The sequence below is a fragment of the Chroicocephalus ridibundus genome, chromosome 8 (assembly GCF_963924245.1).
Source record: "Chroicocephalus ridibundus chromosome 8, bChrRid1.1, whole genome shotgun sequence".
NCBI lineage: Eukaryota > Metazoa > Chordata > Aves > Charadriiformes > Laridae > Chroicocephalus > Chroicocephalus ridibundus.
Genome location: NC_086291.1, coordinates 1,372,153 through 1,394,125, shown reverse-complemented (window position 1 = coordinate 1,394,125; position 21,973 = coordinate 1,372,153). Strand labels below are relative to the sequence as shown.

At 45.7% G+C, this 21,973-nt stretch overlaps 1 protein-coding gene across 1 annotated transcript; it reads right to left on the bottom strand.

Annotated features, from left to right (window-relative positions):
- Window positions 1-1,874: 1,874 nt before the first annotated feature.
- On the bottom strand, window positions 1,875-19,308 carry LRRC40 (leucine rich repeat containing 40). The gene is made up of 15 exons (XM_063344306.1): window positions 19,067-19,308; window positions 18,062-18,243; window positions 17,486-17,559; window positions 16,691-16,820; window positions 16,148-16,271; window positions 15,164-15,306; window positions 13,918-14,090; window positions 13,520-13,610; window positions 11,018-11,063; window positions 8,446-8,554; window positions 7,825-7,932; window positions 6,089-6,199; window positions 4,292-4,369; window positions 3,698-3,883; window positions 1,875-2,660 (listed from the first exon to the last, which is right to left on the bottom strand). Exons 1-15 carry the CDS (start codon window positions 19,212-19,214, stop codon window positions 2,555-2,557), a joined length of 1,809 nt encoding a protein of 602 aa, XP_063200376.1. The 5' UTR covers window positions 19,215-19,308; the 3' UTR covers window positions 1,875-2,554.
- Between the last annotated feature and the right edge of the window lie 2,665 nt (window positions 19,309-21,973).

Genomic DNA, 21,973 nt, shown 5'->3' with positions numbered 1-21,973 from the left:
CCCAGGCTCCCCAGTGCCCCCCGTGGCACCCCCGGGGTCCCCAACAAGCCCCGTGGCACCCCCAGGCTCCCCAGCGCCCCCCGCGCCCGCGTTTTCTACTTGTCAGTACTGTAGCCAGTTCAGAACCAACAGCTTACTTTATTAAAAATTTTACCATTTTATAAAAGACATGTTTAATTATGATGGAGATGGCTGTATTGTAATTAATATTTTGAGATAATTGTGATTTTGAGCTTAAATTATATACAGAAAATGGTCATTTTTGTATGTGTTAAAAGATTGCTATATTACAAATGACTAACTGTACTTTTCAGTTTAATTACAGTATTAATGTAAATAACAGCTGAATGAAGAAATATTTACTACTTTATTAACATAGATTGTGAATGTACTTAATGTTTTTTGCAGTATAAAGACTTACTGAACTTGAAAGCTGCTTCATTTTATGTGCAAAAAGGTACTTCAAAATTATATTTTAAATCTATTGATTCAGTGCAATCAATTCTATCGTTAGTTAATTTGCACACGCAGGTTGTATCCTTCCAGTTTTAGTTCATGTATGACATTATCCGTAAGGTGCATATTGTGTTTCGAATGCATTTTGCAGATGCTTCTGTACATAAAAGAAATACAGGGACTAAACCAATGCTGTGCAGTGTATAGCAGAGCCATTTTTCGGCTTTGGTGTACCCAACTTTTTCAGTATTTAAAAAAGTGTTTTGAATAACATTAAAAAGTCTCTTTATTGTATAAATAATAAAAACGTCACCTTATTGTAATTAAGCTTTGTCATCTGTTACTCTTGGAAAGGAGGCGAGGTTTCCCCGAGCGAGGGGAAGGAGACGGCTGTCACCGACCCGTCCCTCGGAACCGGGGGTGGCCACCACTGACCCCCCCAGCAGGGCTTCGCTGGCAGCGGCAGCAGCGGCTGCTGCGCCCACGGCAAACCCAGCCTGTTCGAGGGAAAAAAGCGCTTTCTCGTTACCCGACACGGCAGAGAGAGACCTGAAAACTGAGCAACTGCCCGTGTTCAGCCCCAGCTCCCGGTGAGACATCAGATGAGGAATGCAGCGGCTGCAAGCTTGGGAAGAAAAGCTGGTATTTGCTGCTTTTTGGGTACAAATATTGTAGGGAAGACGGGGAAACAAGAGGGAGGGTCGTGGGGGGGGGGGCAAGAGCAGCAGCAGTTCCCTCACGCAAGTGACTCCGAAACAGCTCTTGACGTGTTCCAGCTCCAAGACGCCAGCAGGCTTTCTGCGCAGACAGCTTTTAACAGGAGAGGCCTTGTCCCTTCCCTCTCCCCGTCCCTCCACCCCTCAGCCCGCCCTGGCTGGAGCAGGTCCCTGCCAGCCCCCAGGGCACCGAGCTCCAGCCGCCGGCCCCTGCTGGTCCCTCCCCAGGGGCACCAGCTGCCCCCGGCTCCTGCGAAAGGTGCTCACTAAATGTGGAGACCCTGGGGATGAGCGAGTGCGTTTTGTGTTAATTCTGGACACACTCAAAACCTGGAGAGTTTAACTTTCACCCATGTTAAATTTTGCTGTTACAGAAAGGAAAATCCTTTCACGACACCTATTTTTTCCTTATCACGCATCCCCTGGGAAGGACACCCATTTGGGGTCAGCGCTGCCCTGGGTGACGCACCATGTGCCCCGTGGTGACAGCGTGCAAAGCAGCCATCCCACAGCACCTGCCCGTGGGATCCAGTGGGTCCCTGCTCCCATCCCCTTCCCAGTCCCGGAGCAGCCCCACAGCGGGACAGGGGCCCTGCGGTCACCGGGCAGCAGCAAGCAGCACGGCCCTTGGTATTACTAATAGCCATCGTGCGTTACTAGTATTAATAAAAGTATCACTTTCAGGACACAGAAGTGAGTTTAAATAAAAAATGAAAGGGTATCTAAGGTTACTGGCTAGAAAACTTAATTATAGCATATGCTTAAAAAACCCCAAAACATCCATCCGACAGCAAACATTTATTGTTTCAGTGCAGTTACCAACACCAGCCACGTTCTGGTCACTGCTCCGTGAGACGCGCGTGGCCGCGGCACATCTCGCACCGAATGCGTCTCCCCAGGACGCAGGTCGAGGGCGCCAGCGTTTGCCACCCAGGGGAGCAGCAGTGACGAGACTGAATACCTGACGGGAGATTAGAAAACAGGCAGACAAAAATCAAAGTGTTCACTTCTGCCTTTTGCTCAAATACTTTGACGTCGACAATTCCTTTTAAAAATCAGCTGAATTGTAGAAAACCGATTGTCACTGTTCCTGAAGGCGGCTGGCACTGGCATTCTTTATTACAAAAAGTGTAAACGTGTATTGCGGTATTGTAAAATGCACTCCTGACACATGCAGCCTCGAGGGGAAAATGTTTCACAGGCGAGTTCTTCCTTAACATGCAAACTACAAACAGCGTCACACACGCTTCGTGGCACCGGCCGCTGAAGAGCCGGCTGACGAAGGAGGAGGAAGGCGGTAAAACCCCACGGCATTTGGTCGACAGGGTCAGGCTTTGCTTGGACTCTGACTCCGGGTCTGCCGAGGACACCGGCTGCTGGACTCACGCAGGAATTCGGCTCCTCAGGTACTCCAGCACCGCGGCCGTTCCCTTGGCCAGGATGGCTGCCCGCGGAGTGCGGAATGGATTCCCTTCTAACAGCAGCGTCCTAGAAAACAGAGTTTGAGTCACTCCTATAAAGGTTTTTCCTTCTACCAACACATCCATACACTGTATATAGATTTTTGAATCTTTTGAAATTCATAAGTAATTCCTCTTCTGTTCTACTAAAAGACTCTTAGTTTCTGCTTCCCTGGTTCACACTAACCTACCTTCTGTAGGGCCATCTGAATTTTAATTCATGCTAAGAAATCAGTGCTGGTTTATTACTGCAGACACACAATACTTGTTCAGCAAGCCTCTGCCAGAAGAAAGAGTGAGAAAAAGAACTTCTGAAATATAGAAATGGCACAATAAAAGGGGAAAACTCGGTTAAATCGTAACCCTCCGCTCTCTAGCTTAGCTGCTAGCCCGCTATTTGGTCTGCATAAGTCTCGGTGGAGGTTTTTGCCTGGGGGGGCGGTGGTTTATTTTGTATTTTTGAAGTCTCCCTGGAAAGTGCCCTTTAAAGGGGAGAACCACAGGGCCCAGGAACGTGATGTCTTTGAGAAGACTCCTTTGGCCTAACTGTCGTCTTTGAGGTGCGACGTGCGGGGACACGCACGTGCGGGGACACGCACATGCGGGGATACGCACATGCGGGGACACACACATGCGGGGATAGCGTACGCTATTTAGAGGAGGTTCCCCGTCTCTCTCGCAGCAGGCGACTCACACGCCCGGCGGAGGAGCAACGTGCAGTAACTGGCAGTCGGTGCCACGCTTCGCCTCCTGGCTCCTCTATACGCGCAGCAGCAGCGCGTCTGGGCACGCCCACGAGGGCACTGGCTCAGGCTCCAACACTAGATTCACACAAACCAACATCCCCTTCCCAATTTTTAAAAAAGTCCCCCAATTCTCCGTAATATTGAGGAAATACGGAAGAAACTGCATTGTTTTACAAATGGCGAGGGAGACCCTTTTTGTGCATCGAGACCCACCAACAAACACGCTGCCGCTTAGTACTTTTCCCTCTGACAACCCGTGCCCTGAAGGAATCCGTCGGGATATATTTTTATAAAACGGGCCCCCGCTCAAAGCACCCACCTCAGAGTTTCGCAGTTCCCAAGTTCGGGTGGCACCTGGAGGAGGTCGTTGTTCTGCAGGTCCAGCGTCCCAAGCCTGTCCAGCTTCTTCAGCTGCAGAGGATCGATGGACCCAACCTGGTTGTTACCGAGCAGGACGGTCTCCAGAGCGAGGATGCGATAAAGGACGCTGGGAAATACTTTAAATCTTCAAGAAGAAAAAGGAGGCAAACCAACGAGAGTCAGAAACAGGGCATTCAGAACATTAGCAGCCTTTAAAATCAGACGTTTAGAATCCCATTGCTCCATCACTCCCAGCTGCTGCGCTGGGGGTGCCAACGGGCGCCCCTGTTGGTATCCAATCTTTGAAATACCCTTCACAAGGCTGTTTAATGCCTTTTTTAACCAGTTGCTACTGTCTCTCCCCAAAACTTTTGTGGCAGAAAATTCCAAAAATACGCCACCCATTGTGTAAAGTCCATTCACTTCATCTGTTTTAAGCTCACAGCAAGTCCAGCAAGTGCCTCCTCATTCTTACGTGACAGGAAAACCATACTGAATTCGGCCTAGTTCTTTTTATTATTTTATTAAAAAAAAAATCTAAATAGTTGCTCACCTATTAAAGGAAAGATTTATGACTTGCAGTCTCGTCAGTGCCTCCATTTCCTCAGGTAGAGATGTCAAAAAATTATTTCTGTGTATCACACGAAGACAAACAATAATCACTAACTTCTACGAAGCTTTAGTTAAGAATCCACAGACGGAACATGCGTATTTATCAGTGCCAACCTGCTGTCTTAAACCAATTAATTGCTTCATAAATGGGTCAAGACCACGCGCAAGCACAGATGCTTGCTCCTGCAAGCCAGGTTTGCATTCTCATTTCTGCCAGCAGGAGATTTAAAGTCTGTCCTCTAAAGATTCCCAAGTATTTCAGAGCATCTGACAACCCCCCGACCCGCCTGGCAGTTCGGCTCCGTGGGGTTCCGAGACTGCCCAGAGCTCGGTGCAAAGCGAATCCACGGGATAACTCTAAACCTCCTCAAAATTAATTTAGTCTGGGATCCACTTGCTGTAACATGCTCATTGTTGGGTACTGCCACCCTAGTGTTTCCCACAACAGGAGGCCATTCAGAACCTTCTCAAATACAAGGAAGACGAGGGTTGAAAGGACAAACAAGGTATTTCCTGAGAGTGACACAAAGAGCCATCACAGGAAATTAAAGACCGCTCACTAAAAGATGCCCAGACTTAGACCTAAATGCTTAATCACTGAGATATCTGACCTCAGTCCCTCATCAATCTCATATTATCACCCATTTCTGCAGCCTGCAGCCTAACTCCTCCACCAGCAGCACGTACCTCACTGCACCACGGACTGGCTGGGGCTGGCAGGACCTCTGCAGCTCCTCTGGCCCAGCCCCTGGGGCAGGTGGCCCAGGACCGCGTCCGGTTGGGCTCCGGGTATCTCCAAGGATGGAGAGTCCACCACCCCCCTGGGCAACCTGTGCCCGCGCTCGGTCGCCCTCACAGGGAGGAGCATTCCCTGATGTCCAGGGACCTCCTGTGTGTCAGTTCATGCCCGTGGCCTCTGGTCCTGTCCCCGGGCACCCAGGACAAGCCCATCTCGGCCCCCTCCCTGCAGGGTCTGTGCCAGGGGTGAGACCCCCGAGCCTGCCCTGCTCCAGGAGCAGCCCCCGCTTGCCCGGCCTCTCCTCCCGGGAGATGCTCCAGGCCCTTCGGCATCCTGGTGGCCCTTCGCTGGACTCTCTTGTGTCACGGGCCAATTAATTACTATCTCATGCCACCGGCAGATTACTTAAAACCAAGCCAAAGTGGAAACCTGTCTCTGCAACGGTGTGTTGCTACGTTCCATTTTGTGAAGGACCAAAGATAACAAATGCCAGCGAGCTGTTCCCGACGTCTGAACAAACACAATGAGCATTTCTCAGGATCCAGAGGAGGTAAAATGACAGTAAGTAACTACTGCAAATAAAATACCTATGGAGAGCTTCAGTTTCAGGCAGCACAACCAGATTTGTACCTTCGCTGTACCACTCCCCAGCTATCCTCCAGGAGTTCTTGGGGGGGATTCGGGGTTTTTTGGGGGAAGGAAGAGAGACTGTTTTTAAATAGCAACTTAACATCCCTGAGACCCTTTTATGACTGAGGCAAGACCTTTCATCACAGCAAGTCCCGGAGCTTGTCCACTTGGTTTTTGTGTTTTTCTTTAACCAACACCTAAATCTAGGCCACTTGCTATTTCAGATCTGCCGGTCATTCAACTGTCAGGGAGGCATTTTGGGAAATGAAGAATTATTTCAGCACCACTATTCCACTGTAACAGATGGCTGCTTTAAAAGAGGCATGAAAATAAGTTACCGAGAAAGGAAGTCCAACACGCGTCACGAACCTGATATCCAAATGTGTCAATTTATGGAGCACGCAAAGCTCCAAGGAGACAGATGAGATTTTATTGAAGCCAAGGTTGACATCACAAAGCGAGTCCTTCAGCTCCACAATCCTGAAACCCAATACGAATACACCTTTAGTATGTAAGCTCATGTTTGCATTCTATTTTCTAAGTTATTGAAAAAAAAACTGCTTTATCCTACAGATCAAGGACGCTCTATGTTGCTTGACATTTCAGAAGCAATTTTGTGGATGAAGATAACAAAAACTTCACCTGGGAAAGCCGCCTGTCCTGGCATCTTACACTTCGCATCAAGACAAAGCTCAGAATCCCTTTTCTAAAGTTATTAGGAGAGTAAACTTTCCCTCGCGGATTAGGAGAGTAAATTTGACTGCCCGAGCCTACTCACTTAAACGCGGTTAAGAGGTATTTCAGAAACTATGGCGGAGATGACCATCACCTCCACCTCCTGCCCTGTAAATGTTTTAGCAAGACGACTCCATTGATCTTCCTCAGCAGTCAAACCCTCGGAAAGAGATTGTTATTTTATTTCCATCTTTCATTTCTGTGCCACTGATCTGCTATTACGAATCCCAGGAACACAGCAGCTGCTGCTTCTTGTAAAAGGGTGTTACATTAAGATGCTTTGCTGTAAAACACTGAACAGCTCAAAAAGTTAGCTGTTGAATCCCTATCACAGAACCTCTGTTTTAGCCCTAAAACCAAAAGGCAATTGAATGAGAAAATACTTGTCCCTCCTACCTGGACTGCCACTGAGTTCCCCAGCACCCAGCAGCCGCACACCTACACCATCCTCCCCAGAGAATGCAACAGCCCCGTGAAAACGCACGGGAGGCACGAGCGTTATCTCGCTAAATCGATTTTCTAGAAATTGTACTGAAGAGAGATCTTTTCCTGTGAACAGGAGACAGCACTTCTTCAAGTTCTATGTGCTAAAGGTTAAATGCTCGGCCCACCTGGGTCCAAGAATGGAAGTAAGTCACCCCCACAAATCTGGGGGCATCCTTAAAAAACAGCTTTCATGATTTTCTTGGGCTACCGGAGATGCAGTAACCTTCCTCCGTACACAAAAAGACTATTTATTGCCATTAGTGTGACGAGAAAGCTTTTCCTTGACTGTGGATGAAGTAACAAGTGCAATAGTATCAAACGCTGTGATGGGACATAAAATTATCAAGAAAGGACCCGTGGGAATCGTTCAGGCCTCCTTGAAAAAACCCACAAGCAATTACTCTAGCTGAAGAAACGGAATTTAACTAGAACCTCAGCTACAGTACAACGCTCTCACCCAAGCAAGTGGTGAATCCACACGGATTCTCTTCATATGGGAAAAAGATGGCTTTGTAGAGAAAACAATACTGCACTGTAGTTAAGTGCAGCACTTCATTACCGTGAGAAGTCTCCCCTCATTCAGTTCAACAACGCCTGGCAAAGCACGACGGAAAACGCCACGCGGTGAAAGCACCATTGAGCGCAGCCAAGCGCCTTTTTACCGCCATCGTCACGGTAATCAGTGGAGCCAACCGCATGCTACTCGTACTAGAAATGCCAGCGACCTAGTCAGCGTCTCAATTACACCTCCATTTGTGTGTGTGTGTATACACACATATGGGTAGCATGAAGTGCAAATATACTTGATGAGGAAAAACACAAGATGCTGAGGAACAAAAGTAGAGAGGAAAGTAACAAACAGAGAATGACCTTTACACAAGTACCTTGGAGGAACTTCACTCAGCTGGTTTTTGCTGAAGTTGACGGTGGCGACGGGATTGCTTCCGACCGCATTGAACATTTCATTGGGAATCACGGCTGCCTGTTTCTCACTGAACAATGAAAAGCATTTCGCTGAGTAAAGCGAACAAGTTCATCATTTCCTACTTAATAACAAGACATTTTCCTCTTCTTTATGAAAAAGATGAGTAGTAGAACATATATATAAATATCTACAGTTTGAAGTCCCTCAAGGACTGTTAATCAGAAAGCCACCAAGTCACATTGCTGGTGAGGTTTAAGAAATAACTGAAGAGATACTCACCTACAACAAGATGTTTTGAGACTTAATGATAATTGCTAAAGAAGGTTAAATGGTACTAAAAGTACCTAAAGGTACTAAGCATTTCAACGAGTTAAAAGCAACGTTACTGCGGAATATTTGATAGTACAAAGAAATAACTGAAAAAACCTGCAATTCAAATCTGCCGATTCCTGAGCAGACAAATGGAAGTGAAAAATGCACAAATGCAGCAGGATTTGCAGGCAGTTTAAAAAAAAAAAAAGCAAGTAACAGGAAAGTGTTCTTACAACTTCAGAAGCAGGCAGTATTTCAAAGGACATACCTATATTCCAATAATTTTAGTGAAGTTATGGCATGCATGCTAACCCTTGACTCACTCGGGAGAGTCATGGCTGTCACAGGAGGCTCTTCATGTGGGTTAGTCACATCATCTAGAGATAACAAACACACACAGTCACACAAACTCCAGGCTGCCGTCGGCTGGGCTGTTCTGAACGACGCGGATGGGCAGGGTTAGTGTCCCAGACACCAGCCATCACCCTTTCCAATTCTTCCTGTATTCGGGCTCAACCGCATCTAAAATGATTCAGATTATTCCAAGAATTTTCCAGTAATTGGGTTTTTTTGTAGTCTTGGGTTTCTGGTTTGTTTGGGGTTTTCTTTAGGGGGGTTAGGGAGGAGAAAGTTGGCTCAGATTTTGAAAAAGGAGGTGAGGAAGCACCAGAGATGTTACGCTCGCGGTCGCTGGCTGTTCTGTTGGGCAGCAGGCTCCAAGGGGTGGGGAGCTGGGAACAACCACGAACAGGGAAGCCGGGCGAGAAGTGGTGACCCAGCTCATCTACACCCAGAGCAGCAAACCTCACCACAACTGCAGCTCAAACATCAGCATTTATAGACCTTCATCATAGCCTCCTCTGCAGAGTTCCCTTTGATTACTATCTACAATCCACATGAAAAAGCTCTGGATGTCGCAAGGCTACTTTGAATGTGTCAGAAATGCAGATTAAAAGCATTGTTCTGCCCATCCCAGGTGTGGCGTCACACCTGGGCCCTCACATACACCTAAGTAGGGTGAGGCTTAGCTAAAAGTCCAAATATAGGATAAACCCAACTTCCGCTAAAAGAAATCAAACAAAACTCTATGGAAATTCAGCAGCATTCATGAATAAAAGTCCAGTAACAACTGCACCTCACCGCAGCTAGTGATCCTGTCATTAAGAAAGGTCAAAAGGGCCAAAAACAAGCTAAAAAAAAAAAAAAAAAAAAAAAAAGAGGACTTTCTCCAGTTTAAACCTCTACAGAAATAGGACTGCTACTGGTTTAGCTCCCACTTAGATGCCATAACAAGCTGAGTAAAATCATAAGCACTGCTGTACATGCAAGACATTAGTTAATTTTATTATCCACAACTATATCATCTATTATAGCTCAGCAGAAAAGCTTCTGAGTATGTCCTCTAGCATCCAATTAATTTTTGTCAAGTTTATAATATGTCAGATTTGCATGAAACCTAACATTTTGAAGCAATTTTACACGCTGCAGTAACCTAATTAATACTGCCATCCTCTGGCAGAGCGAGAGAAACCCACGTAACAAAAAGGAAAATGCACACATGCCATTCTCAGTAACGGCTGCTCGCGTGTATTATCAAGGTCCCTTCCAAATTAAGAGGTTAAGCATTTTTTGGCATTTAAGTGTGGCATAATCATTTCCATACTATATTTAACATGACCGGTGAACTTGTTCATTTTGCCTAGTTTATGTTTTAAAACTTTAGAAGATGAACATTTCCAAAGACAGTAAACTGAAGTCCTGTTTTGAAAGGATTTCATGTTTTCAGCATGCAAGTTACTTAAAGACTCCGACAGCCTGTTTCCTATATAATAAAAAATACAGTTGTCTCCACTATTTTGTTTAGGAAACAGAATAAAAAGAAAAAAAAACCCACATGCCAAAATATGTCAGTGAATTAGAAGCCCAGCTATCAATCTGAGAAGTGACCTGAGTGCGCAGAAGCAGCTAACAACTTTTTGTCTGCTTTTTTAATACTTTCAGTTCATTTTTCCAAAGTACTGTATCTGACAGAAAAACGTGACACAGACTCATCTAAGTGCTTTTTAATCCACAGAGGCAGAGCTCTGAATCCAAGAGAGCGTTCTGCAAAAAACATACAGCATTTGGGCAGAGAAGAAATCCCCTTGAAATATTTCATCTGATTTTCCGCTTTATGGCTTTTTAATTATTTCTATAGGGAAAAGTTGGGATCAAGACTATTAGAGAGTAGAAAGATGACTTATAACAGGCCAGGATTAGAATGATATTTAAAATAAGTTACTTTCTCCCCCAAAACTTCTCATTTCCTTAGTCAGCTAGGTGGTAGACTTCATGGCATCACCGAGACTTTAAGGCAGACCTTTTCCTGTACGTATTTTCTGGGAATCACAGGGCTGTTCTGCCCTTGCTATTACATGAACGAATAATCCACAACACCTCTGCAAAATCTCACCTACCCACAGTCACAGTCCAGTGACCGAGCCAGCAGACGGAGGGCACGCTTAAAAAGATGAACCCCTTACGCAAACTTCCCGTGATGTTCAGAGGAAAAATAAAAAAGCTACTGGAATTCCCCACGCAAAATGTATAAAGGGACCAGGGGAAAAATACTTGAGATTATGTGTCTAACTGATAACCTTGAATAAGGAATGTTTGTTATTCAGTATTATCTAATAGAACAAGAAACAGCACTGAAATACAAGAGCAAACTGTTGAGTAAAGAAAACTATTACTGCAGGTGAACTGGAGGAACCCAGATTTAAACAGCTACCCTCCGTAGGTTCCAATGTATTTTAATTTCTCAGATTGTCTTTAAAATGCAATGCAGTAGAGCAACATACCTTGGATTTTGCTTCTCAGATATTTCAGAAGTTCCTGGGTGCCTTTCTTTAAAAAAAAAAAAAAGAAAAAAAAAAAAGAAAAGGCAGTAAGTGTGTATGCAGCTGTTTTGGCAATGAAGAATGAGAATCCCAGTCACACGGGTGGAACCCACAGCGCTGATGACTGCCAAAGCCGCCGAAGGCTTCCTGGAGAAAACTCCTCTTTGCAGCAGCTTATGAACTTCCTTATTTACAACCTTGTTTATTTATTCCAGCTGAAAATTTCTGATCCCATAGCACTACCTCAGATCCACATTTTTAGCTTTTTATCTAAAGTACTTAGCCAGTTCCAAGAGTAAGGAAAAAAGTCCAAATTAACTTAATGTTCTCTTTAAAAAGGTCTAGCACAATTATGCTTTAGAGAAGACATTTAAAATTTGTCAAGGAAGCTGACTGTTCAGTGTTCTGCTAACTTTGTATGTCCGAAATTATACACTCTGGGAAAAACACTGCAGTTTACAGAATTTGCATGGATTTTTAACAGCTCGATTCTCCAAAGACTGGAGTTTCAATCCTCTTATAGCAACTTGTACTGGTCAAACACAGTAACTGCCTGCATAACCGATGAGTAATTAAGCATAATCTCATCCCATTTGTTTTAGATAAAGCTAGATTCTCCCTACCATTTTACATGCTTCTCCTTGATGCTTTAAAACCAGGGACTGAACTAAAGTGCTGAATACGAATTAACATTTCTCATTCCAGCTGACATCTGTATTACACACAATCAGAGACTGGTTGATCTGAACACAGTGGGGGCTAAAGCAAATGTGGAAGTGGGAAAAGAACGATGTCTCACGAGGAATCTGGTGAGATGACAGAAACAGAAAAGACTGAGAAAAGAGGAGGAGGAGATCAGGACTGACGGCCGGCACAACTAGGGCTGGCATGGGCTGAGCTGAGCGAGACGAGGGAAGCCGCTATGGAAGAGCCTGGAAACTTTTAAGGAAAAGACAAAGGTCAAACAGAAAGCTGAGTAACAAGCACATGGCTTGCGCCCAGAGGAAAGCAGACAATAAGACAAAGGTCAACAGCCAGGTGATGATACGTTATGCTAAAAAGAGAGACTGGGATTTAACAGAGATTGACTGGAAATTCATCAAGAAACAAGAAGAGGTTTGGGAGTAGGAGGAGAGGCCTGAGGAATAGGAGGAGATGAGAGGGAGCACGGCTGGACAAGAGAAGAATCTGAATCTGTGCCCGCTAGGCAGTACCTACCCCCAGTCCTTGACAATCCTCACCTCCGCGTTCACCTGCAGCTAGCAAGTGCCTGGGGAACCCTACGAGCTTGATCAATAACTCCTCTAAATCAACTGGAAAAAAATCTAGACGGGCATATAAAATTCCAGGTGTATGAATTTACAATGTTAGTAATGGACCAAGACAGTGTAAGTATAAAATGTCATAATGGAATCCTTCTACCCGTGCTACAAATTTGAAATATAAGCAAGAAATTACATACACCTATGCTTCCACATTTGAAAGACAACAAATCCTATGAAGTTAGGGAATACCAGAACTAAAGCAGCCAGGCAGCCCTCGCTCAGACTCCATCGCATGCACATTTCAAGCCAACTTTGAACTCTGGAATCACATACAACTTCCATCCACAGAACCCCTGCTCATTAATTCAGGGCATATGATGCTCACTTAATCAGATATGTGATGTTTTCCCTCTTTGGACAGGTATTACAAAATTTCATTTCAACAGAGTCCCAGTGCTTTGTAAACATTTATTTATTTTGTAACACTGGCAAAAGCATGGAAAGAAATAACGTATACCACCAATGAGAAGTGGGGCACGCCGGGGCTAAAAATAAAAGGGAATTCTATAGGAGCAGTAACGCCCGTGCTCCAGCCTCCCTGCTGCCTGTCTACTTGTTTTCTCACGCACAATTCACACCTTCGCTTTGCTGGTTACCTCCAGAGAGAATGCAGATGTGAGGTGTAGGTTATCCCTAAGAAAAGGTAGTGCATCAGGTTGTCACTGCTCAAAATGCAGCTGCCATCAAATACGCTGTGGAAATTGAATCCTAGATCCTTAATTCAGGCAAGCAGGAAGTGAGAAACAGAAATCCGTGCTCGTTTAGGTAAAGCCTGATGTAAAGTACTTGCCTGGCGCTGCAATGAACTGTGACTGCAGCAGGATTAGGCAGCAGACAGCTGCCTTATCCTTTCTTTCCCAGACACCCAGTGCTCCATTTGCAATATATGTTACAACTGCAGCAAATGAGAAACAGGTCCTATAAAGCAATGACCTCCTTCATTGCACAGTCCTCATGATCTTCTGCACTGCACCAGGCTCCAGTGAAAAGAGTGCTCAAATCACAACATACACAAAAGAGATGCATTAAACTTGCACGGGCTACTTGACATCTCCTTATTTTAATGTTTTGGCTACACAATTTGGATAACGTACGTATGTAACATAACTAAACTTTATATACTGTCTGTAGTGCTTACTTGCAGAAGGTCTCTTCGAATAGTTCTCAAAGGATTTCCCTCCAATGCCAGGAATTTCAACTGAGGAAGGTTCCCCAACGTGTAAGGCAATCTGCAAAAGGAAACACCTCATTTCAAAGCAGCTCCAAAACAAATTCTGAAGAATTTACAATGGTTTCTCAGATGGACCGGTATTCGGAAGCTCAGGTTCAAATAAAAAGATACAGAATATATTACATTTAAGAAGGGCATGGTTTGATCATAGCATGTACATAATACAGAAAGGGCTCCTTCATTTTATGATTGAGTCCTTTTTTAATTACATTTTACAAAGTGAAATACATCAGCTATAGAATTAGTTGTCATTAGATGCCATTAGCTATGCCTCATCATAGACATAATGCAGTTTTTAATATTACCTACTGATATCATTGTTGGCGAGGTCAAGTCGCTCCAGCTTCTGAAGCAGAGCAATTTCATCGGGAACTGATTTTATCTTGTTGTCTCTAAGTTCCAATACAGAGAGGGAATTCAGATGCTTCAGATTCTCTGCATTTAATATTTCAATCTGATTTTCACCAGCATGTAACTCCTATGGAAACAAAGATCACCTACAATTATGTTACTCTGGCAAAATTACTTTATAACTTACTGATCTCCTAAATCATGGCACTGGAAAAAACATATGGTGATGTGGAGAAAATACAGATCTTGATTCCTTTTCATCTGCATATGAAATATCAAAGCCTCCAAAGATCCAGAGACATGAGTTTGAACTTTGCTTTTCTGAAACCATCACAGAACCCTCGGCTCTGAATTCCATTTCCAAGCTAGGAATAAATTTTCTCTGCATTTGTCAAGAACTTGTCAACGACTTCTTTGCTCAAGAAGTTTCTTCAGTTCCAAGTCACAGGAAACTGGGAGGGCAGCTCTCCATCTCCCAGTTGGAAATGTTTCACTTACAATGGAAAAATCGAATGGTTCTTCACACTAATGAGAGCGCACGCATGCTGCTGGACACACTAAGCCACTGAACTTCACATATCAATACGGATTTTGTTAGAAAATGCTGAAATAGCATGGGATTTTAACTGCCAAGTTCAGTTATGCGGAACTACAAAGGTATCTGCATTCTTTGACGGATTTGGTGATTGGAAACAACACAGTGATGTGGGCATTCAACTGGCCCACTCATTTTTCTATTAGTTGAGTAACAAATTTCTGATATTCTGAAGCAGGCAATTTTCAATTTTAAATGTATTGGGAATTAAGGCTACAAAATACCTGGCAGATCTGATTATGCTGAAAGGAAAAATAAACAGTATACTTTCTCTGCAGTTACAAATAAAAATGACAGTGAACAAAGTAAATTTATCCAGAAAATGTTCTTACAGATTAAAAAAAAACTGTTGCAGGCAACATTAGATCTAGTTTTTCTGTCACTTTTCTAAATATTTCTTTTATTTTCCAAATCTGAAGTGTACTGCTGCAAATCTGTCTTGCAAATGACCTTAAGACTGACCACTGTGGACAGTAAGAGTAATTGCAAATGAGGATGTATAAACTTTTGATCAAAGCAATTCACAAAAATTTGTGTTTAAAGTAACAGCTATTATTTTAAAACTTTACAGCAAATACCAGTATATCAACCATTTCAAACCTTACCTTCAGTAATTTGCATGAGGGAAATTCTGGTAAGGAACGCAGTTTATTTTTTCTCAGATAAAGCTGTTCCAAAGACGCCATAGTTGCTAGTTTAGAAGGTACAGTTTCCAGGTAGTTTTTAGTACAGTCCAGCTGCCTTAAGCCTACAGAAGTAAGCGTGCAAGTGACAAACGGAAGAAAAAGAGAAGGTAAAAGTCATTTTCTACAGAAGCATAAATATCCTGGGTATTGAAATAAATAAAACTACATTTTGCCAATCGGAATTTTTGAAGAAATCAGATCAGTTAGCATCAACATTTCTGAAAACAAGGCATCTGCTTTTCATTTGCTCTTCAGGGGACACTCTGGAATGCTTTCAATGACGCTGCCAGACACCAGCTCTTGTTTAGAGTACGGGACTGGAGGGAACAAAAAAGGGCCTAATATTGCAGACCGACTCAGACAGATCTGCAGGGAATTTCCAGAGCATTTATAAAAGCTGGCAGTCTACCACCTCCTCCTGGAGATCTGCCACAGCTATTGAACTAGGTGTTTCCTATCAACCACCGGTCAGCTTGATATTTAACATTCAAATACTAGAATTCAATTTTATCATTCTCTAATTTATGGGGTTTTTCTCTCCAATAATTTAAACTCTCTCTCATTTATGCTTTATTTGCCACTCAAACTATGCAATAAAGCGAAAAAAAATTACCAAATTGCTTATTGCAGTCTTAAGGCTAACAGCTTCTAACTCTATTAATACTTACACTTTTCTGATCATTCCATGTCCCATTTATCAAGAAATATGAACCATAAGAGGACTCAAGTTTGATATCCAGCAGATTTAGCTGATTTTTTAAAACAATTCTGAACTAGTATTCTTGAGAATACAGTAACCCTTTAAGAATATATTTTTTAAATTCTGAATAATATGCACTCCATTTCTGAACAAACTACAGAACTGGCTGTACGGCATTTAATAATCTGAGGAAACTAATTTACTTTTCATCGCACTGATATCTGCAGGCAGGTTCTTGAGTTGATTACAAGCCAAATTGAGTCGCACTAAGTTAATGAGCAAAGCAAAACTTGTTGGAATGTCTGCGAGATGGTTGTTGGACAGATCCTGAAGATTAAAAAAAGAAAGAGAGAGAGGGGTTAGAAATAGAGATGTTTAAAATATCCCATGAGTACTGCTACTGCAAAGTTAATTACTGGCAGAACATTAAAATTAGATGGCTGACATATTCAGGATCTCCCTGGTAGAAATGCGAATGGAAGAAACAAGTCTCCCGTGACTGACAGATCACAAGGGATTTGATTTTTCTTAAAATATTTGGCAAACCAAGAGCAAAACTTGATTTCAAACAAAACAAACAAACAAAAAACCCCATCACGTAGTAACTGACAACCTACATAAGTCATTAGAATATTCACAAAGTTCTGCCACCTAAGCTATGGGGTTTTTTTTAATTAGCAGCAGCAAAATATGGATAAATCAGCCTCTCTGCAAAAATAAATATTTTTGAAAAAGTTGTAATTTACTAGTTCTTCTAAATTGACAAGCTGTCCAAATCCATCCGGCAAGCAGCTCAGCTCATTGTGGTGAAGAAGAAGGCTCTTCAAGTGAGACAACTGCATCAACTCTTCTGGGATACCTTTCAGTTTGTTGTGGCTAGTATTAAAACATGGAACACAAAGGGAAAAACCAATTACCAAGTAGTTTTGAGAATAAAACTGCATAAAGAACGCTTCTGCTACATGTGGTGCTGCTATCCAAACTAGAGTTGCAATTTAATTATCTTTGTAAATTCAGATGATGATTAAAAGCATTCTTGAACAACTAAACAATATTCTAGCTGGATCTTACATTTGTTTTATGTAGTTCACACCTACAGTGGCACCACAGCCGCTTTCGCCTTGTGCACAAACTTAGAAAATTACTCCAGTAAACAGAAGAATACGAACTTTCCAGCACGAACAAGATCTATGCAATTATTTACAATGTATATTATTCATGACAAAACATATTTTTGTTCCTTTAGAACCAAATTGCCAGCCTGAGGTACATGAATGTAGACATTGCTTTTGTGTAATTATTCAAAATATCACTGTTTTCACAGCGAGACTGTGACTTTGAGTATCAGTGAAAATAATTTTAACAAACCAAAGACCATCAGTTTTGATCCAAAACTTACGATTCTCAATATGCTACTATAGGTTAGTTAAAAATCTGAAACTAATTTTATGAAAGAAAACGTGACATACTGCAATGCCTTATTCACACTGTGGAAGTCACTGCAATGGATCTCATGTTCCAGTTCTGTAACATGTACATACCTGACATCAAGTTTCTGAAGATTTTCTAATTGTCCTAAAGCAGAAGGAAGCGATGTCAGTTGATTATCATGCACCTGGAAAATAAAGTTTTTAGAATACAGTTACTAATTTGTACCATGTAGGTTTTCTTTCCCTACCCCAGAAACAACTCACGCTAACCTAATACACGGAATAATTTTGTACACAGTAATAGGTACGTCCATGCCTTAACGCAATTACTAATAGCAGCGTTGCAACTGCCAATCTGTGAAAATTCTACTGAATTGATAAATGCTAAGAGATTAGATATGAAAGAGGGGTGTGTGCAGGAAAGGTGGTTGCATCCAGTAATAGCTCTTCCTTCAGTGTCCATAATAAAACTTCCTGGATCTTTCTACAGAACTGTACCCACTACCAGCGTATAAATCACTATACTATCAGCGATCTGCAACAAGCTTTTCTTTATCCTGAGAATACACCGATGCCACTTCCACACATCCACCATTGCAGGGAAATGGAAAACAAAGATCTAATCCATGTTTTCCCACCTCCTACAAGGAGAGCACAGCCCTGCCATAACGTGATCATGGTACTTACATCCAGAACAGTGAGCGCAGGCAGAAGTCTGACATCCTCTGAAAGACACTGCAGTTTGTTTGAGGCAAGTATCAGCTTGGTCAGATCTGTCTGCTCCCACCAGCGATCCGCCGCGCCAAAGGAGAGATTTTGATGAGCTTCCTCTGGGGTATCCAAATTTATCCGCCACACATGCTGAGGCACTGCATACACAAACATACACGTGTTAACTGTATGATGATATTTACTCTCAAACTTCACACTGTTGTAGTGCTTTTCCTACATACATACGCACATATACATAGAACCACAGCGTGGTTTGGGCTGGAAGGGACCTTAAAGCCCACCCAGTGGCACCCCCTGCCCTGGGCAGGGACACCTCCCACCAGCCCAGGTTGCTCCAAGCCCCGGCCAACCTGGCCTTGAACCCCTCCAGGGATGGGGCAGCCACAGCTTCTCTGGGCAACCTGGGCCAGGGGCTCACCGCCCTCACAGCCAACAATTTCTTCCTCGGATCTCATCTCAGTCTCCCCTCTTGCAGTTTGAAGCCATTCCCCCTCATCCTATTACTATATGTCCTTGTAAAAAGTCCCTGGCCTCCAGCTTTCCTGCAGGCCCCACAGAGTCAACTGGTTTTCCGGAGACATTTTTCCAGAGCTGACGATAACAACCTGATGGCAATGTGCCAGTAACCGCCAAAAGCACGCTGAGCGGCAAACGGACGGCAGGAAACCCTCGTTACTCACAGGATCACAGCATGGAATGGCCGCTGCCCGCTCTGCATTTCCCAGCCCTGCCCGGCCGGCGGTGCCCAGCAGGAGCCCCGGGCGCGGGAGGCACCGCGCAGGACTGCCCGGGCCGGTTCCAGGGGAGCCGAGGGCTCGGCTCGGCTCGGGGGGCCCGCTCTCCCCGGGCCGCTCCGGCCGCCAGCCCGACACAAACCCGACCCCGGGTGCCGCCCCCGGCACCGAGCCCACCCGCACAGCCCCGGCCCGGCTCCCCCCGGGCCCGGCCGCCCGCGCTCACCCTCGCCGAGGTTCCGGCCCGACAGGTTTAACTGCCCGCTCTTCCGAGCCGCCCGGATCAGCCCCTGCGGCACGGCCGGGCTCGGCTCCGCCGCCCGCCTGAAGCCAGCGCGGGGGTCCCCCGCCGCCGCCCTCCGCGCCGCCGCCATCCCCCGCCACAGCCGGGCCGGCGCCGCCTGCCGAGCGGGCGGGGCCTGGCGAGGCCTCTCCGGCGGGGCCCGGCTCCGGCAGCCGCCCGGCGGGACACACCGCCTCCCCCGCCGCCGCCATTTCCCGCCCGGTGCAAGCCACGGCGGCGAAATGGTGCCCCGAAGTGGGACCGGCAACAACCCCCCACAACTCCATCCCGCCACCCGGGGTCAGGGGGCCGCCAAACCCCCCTCCATCCCGGGCCTGCAGGGTCTGGGGGCCGGCAAAATCCCCCTCCATCATCTAGCTAGGGGACTGCCAACCCCCTGCTCTCCCCCCTCTCCATCCCAGTACCCCGGGCCAGGGGACCACCAAACCCCCCTCCATCCTGGTACACGGGGCCAAGGGACCGGCAAACTCCCGTCCATCCTGGGGCTGCGAGGCCAGGGGACTGGCAAACCCCATCCATCCCAGTACCCGGGGGCAAAGGACCATCAAATCTCCCTCCATCCCCGTACCCGGAGCCAGGGGACCATCAAATCCCCCTCCGTCCTGGGGCCCAGGGGACCGGCAAACCCCCCTCCATCCTGGTACCCGAGATTCCTGCGGAACAGGACAGCCAGGCTGTCACCTTTGTGCAAGGTGGAAACGGCCATTTCCAGACCCATCGGGTCAATACAGCTATCATCGAGCAGATCCACTGGCAGCTTTGGCCATAACCCCCCAAAACCCAAAGGAGAAGCCCTGTCCCCTCAACAGCAACCCAACACTCAGTAAATGGGCCTGTGAACGAAGACAACTAGAAACCGTAGCTGGTGACACAACCGAGGACGTCAAATTCTTACTAATTATTACAAAGGAGACTCATCAACAATTCTGCTGCAGCTGCATAGGCCGTATTGCGCAGACCTCACCTCCACCCTTCCTCTCCCCCGATTCTTTTTGCTAAGGCTGTCACCTTTGTCACAAGTGTCAATCCAGGCCAAATAACCTGGGAAAATATCTTATACCTACACACGAGGTAAAAGCCCCTTTTACATCAACTTATTGTTTTTTTTCTTTTCCCTTTAGTCTAGAGTTTACAAACTAAATAGCAATATTACAGACTGAAAAATCCTGGCTGATTACCAGGGACCAGTCACCGCTTTACGGTGTAATCTGCGAGTGGGACCCATGCCTGCCTGATCCCACCAGCCGTTCCTGCCGAGACGGAAATTATGAAAAAGGAGTACATTTCCCCCTTATCATCAAAGTTTTTATCTGTAGCTCTTTCCACTTTCAAACACCAGGCTTGTGTTTCAAACACTACCCTTTTTGAAAAAAGCTGCTACTAGTAGTTCCATTGAACGTAAAGATCATTAGATAAGGACCAAACACCACGTTAGGTAAAGAAGCATGTGATTCAAGAGACTGTCATACTTCAGGCACTAGCTCTCGGCTAAGGGTTTTGGCCTCGTTAGTTTTTTACCACTTTTCTTTAACTCCTTTTTTCTGTCTCCTCTCTCTTTGGGAGTCACCAGGCCGCACTCCCTGAGAAAATGCTGGGTATTTCACCTGAGTATTTAAAAAAAACAGTGCTGGAAATCCCAGCGTTTTGTATGAAGTCTTCAGGCTTGTTCCTGTAAGAGGAAGATTTATTTGGAAGGGCAGGATTTAAGCAAGCTGAAGCCAGTTCACAACAGGCATAAACAACGACAATGGATGGGAAGGGCTGAACTTCCTGGAATCATTAATATTCATTATTTAAAAATTGCTTTTATGGACTTTGGAAATAACCGATTGCTTTATTCACAATCCAATGCCAGGAGCAATAGAGCAGAAAATGTAGGGCACGCAAAGAACACTCATCTCAGTGAACCCAGGCAACACAATACCTATTCCACTCATCTCTGTGTGAATACAATTAATTCATAGAATCACAGCGTGGTTTGGGCTGGAAGGGACCTTAAAGGCCACCCAGTGGCACCCCCTGCCCTGGGCAGGGACACCTCCCACCAGCCCAGGTTGCTCCAAGCCCCGGCCAACCTGGCCTTGAACCCCTCCAGGGATGGGGCAGCCACAGCTTCTCTGGGCAACCTGGGCCAGGGGCTCACCGCCCTCACAGCCAACAATTTCTGCCTCACATCTCATCTCAATCTCCCCTCTTCCAGTTTTAAACCATTTCCCCTCATCCTATATGGCTCCCCTCCCTGCTCCAGAGTCCCTCTCCAGCTTTCCTGGAGCCCCTTGAGGGCCTGGCAGGGGCTGGAAGGTCTCCCCGGAGCCTTCTCTTCTCCAGGCTGAACCCCCCCAGCTCTCTCAGCCTGTCCCCACAGCAGAGGGGCTCCAGCCCTCCCAGCACCTCCGGGGCCTCCTCTGGCCCCGCTCCAACAGCTCCGTGTCCTTCTGCTGTTGGTGCCCCAGGGCTGGAGGCAGCGCTGCAGGGGGGTCTCCCAGAGCGGAGCAGAGGGGCAGAATCCCCCCCTCGCCCTGCTGCCCACGCTGCTGGGGATGCAGCCCAGGCTGCGGGGGGTTTCTGGGCTGACAGCGCACATTGCCGGGGCGTGTGGAGCTTCTCACCCACCAACACCCCCGAGTCCTTCTCCCCAGGGCTGCTCTCAGTCCATTCTCCCCCGAGTCTCGATTTCTGCTTGCACCAGAAGTACCCTGGAACCCCAGCCGCCAGCTGGATGCGCTGTCCTGATACCGGCACAAAGGACAGCTTGGGCTCAACCCTGCCCGTCACCACGACGGTCCCTCACGCCCCTCAACCCCTGAGGCGAGAGGCGAGGGGGGGCCG

Excerpts from the sequence above, each read along its gene's own strand:
- LRRC40 (XM_063344306.1), bottom strand. The coding sequence starts at position 19,214 with ATGGCGGCGGCGCGGAGGGCGGCGGCGGGGGACCCCCGCGCTGGCTTC. Across the intron at positions 14,091-15,163 it reads CCTCATGCAAATTACTGAAG|GAGTTACATGCTGGTGAAAA; the intron begins GTAAGGTTTGAA and ends TTGTTTCCATAG. Across the intron at positions 7,933-8,445 it reads CTAAAATTATTGGAATATAG|TGAGAAACAGGCAGCCGTGA; the intron begins GTATGTCCTTTG and ends TTCATTGTTCAG.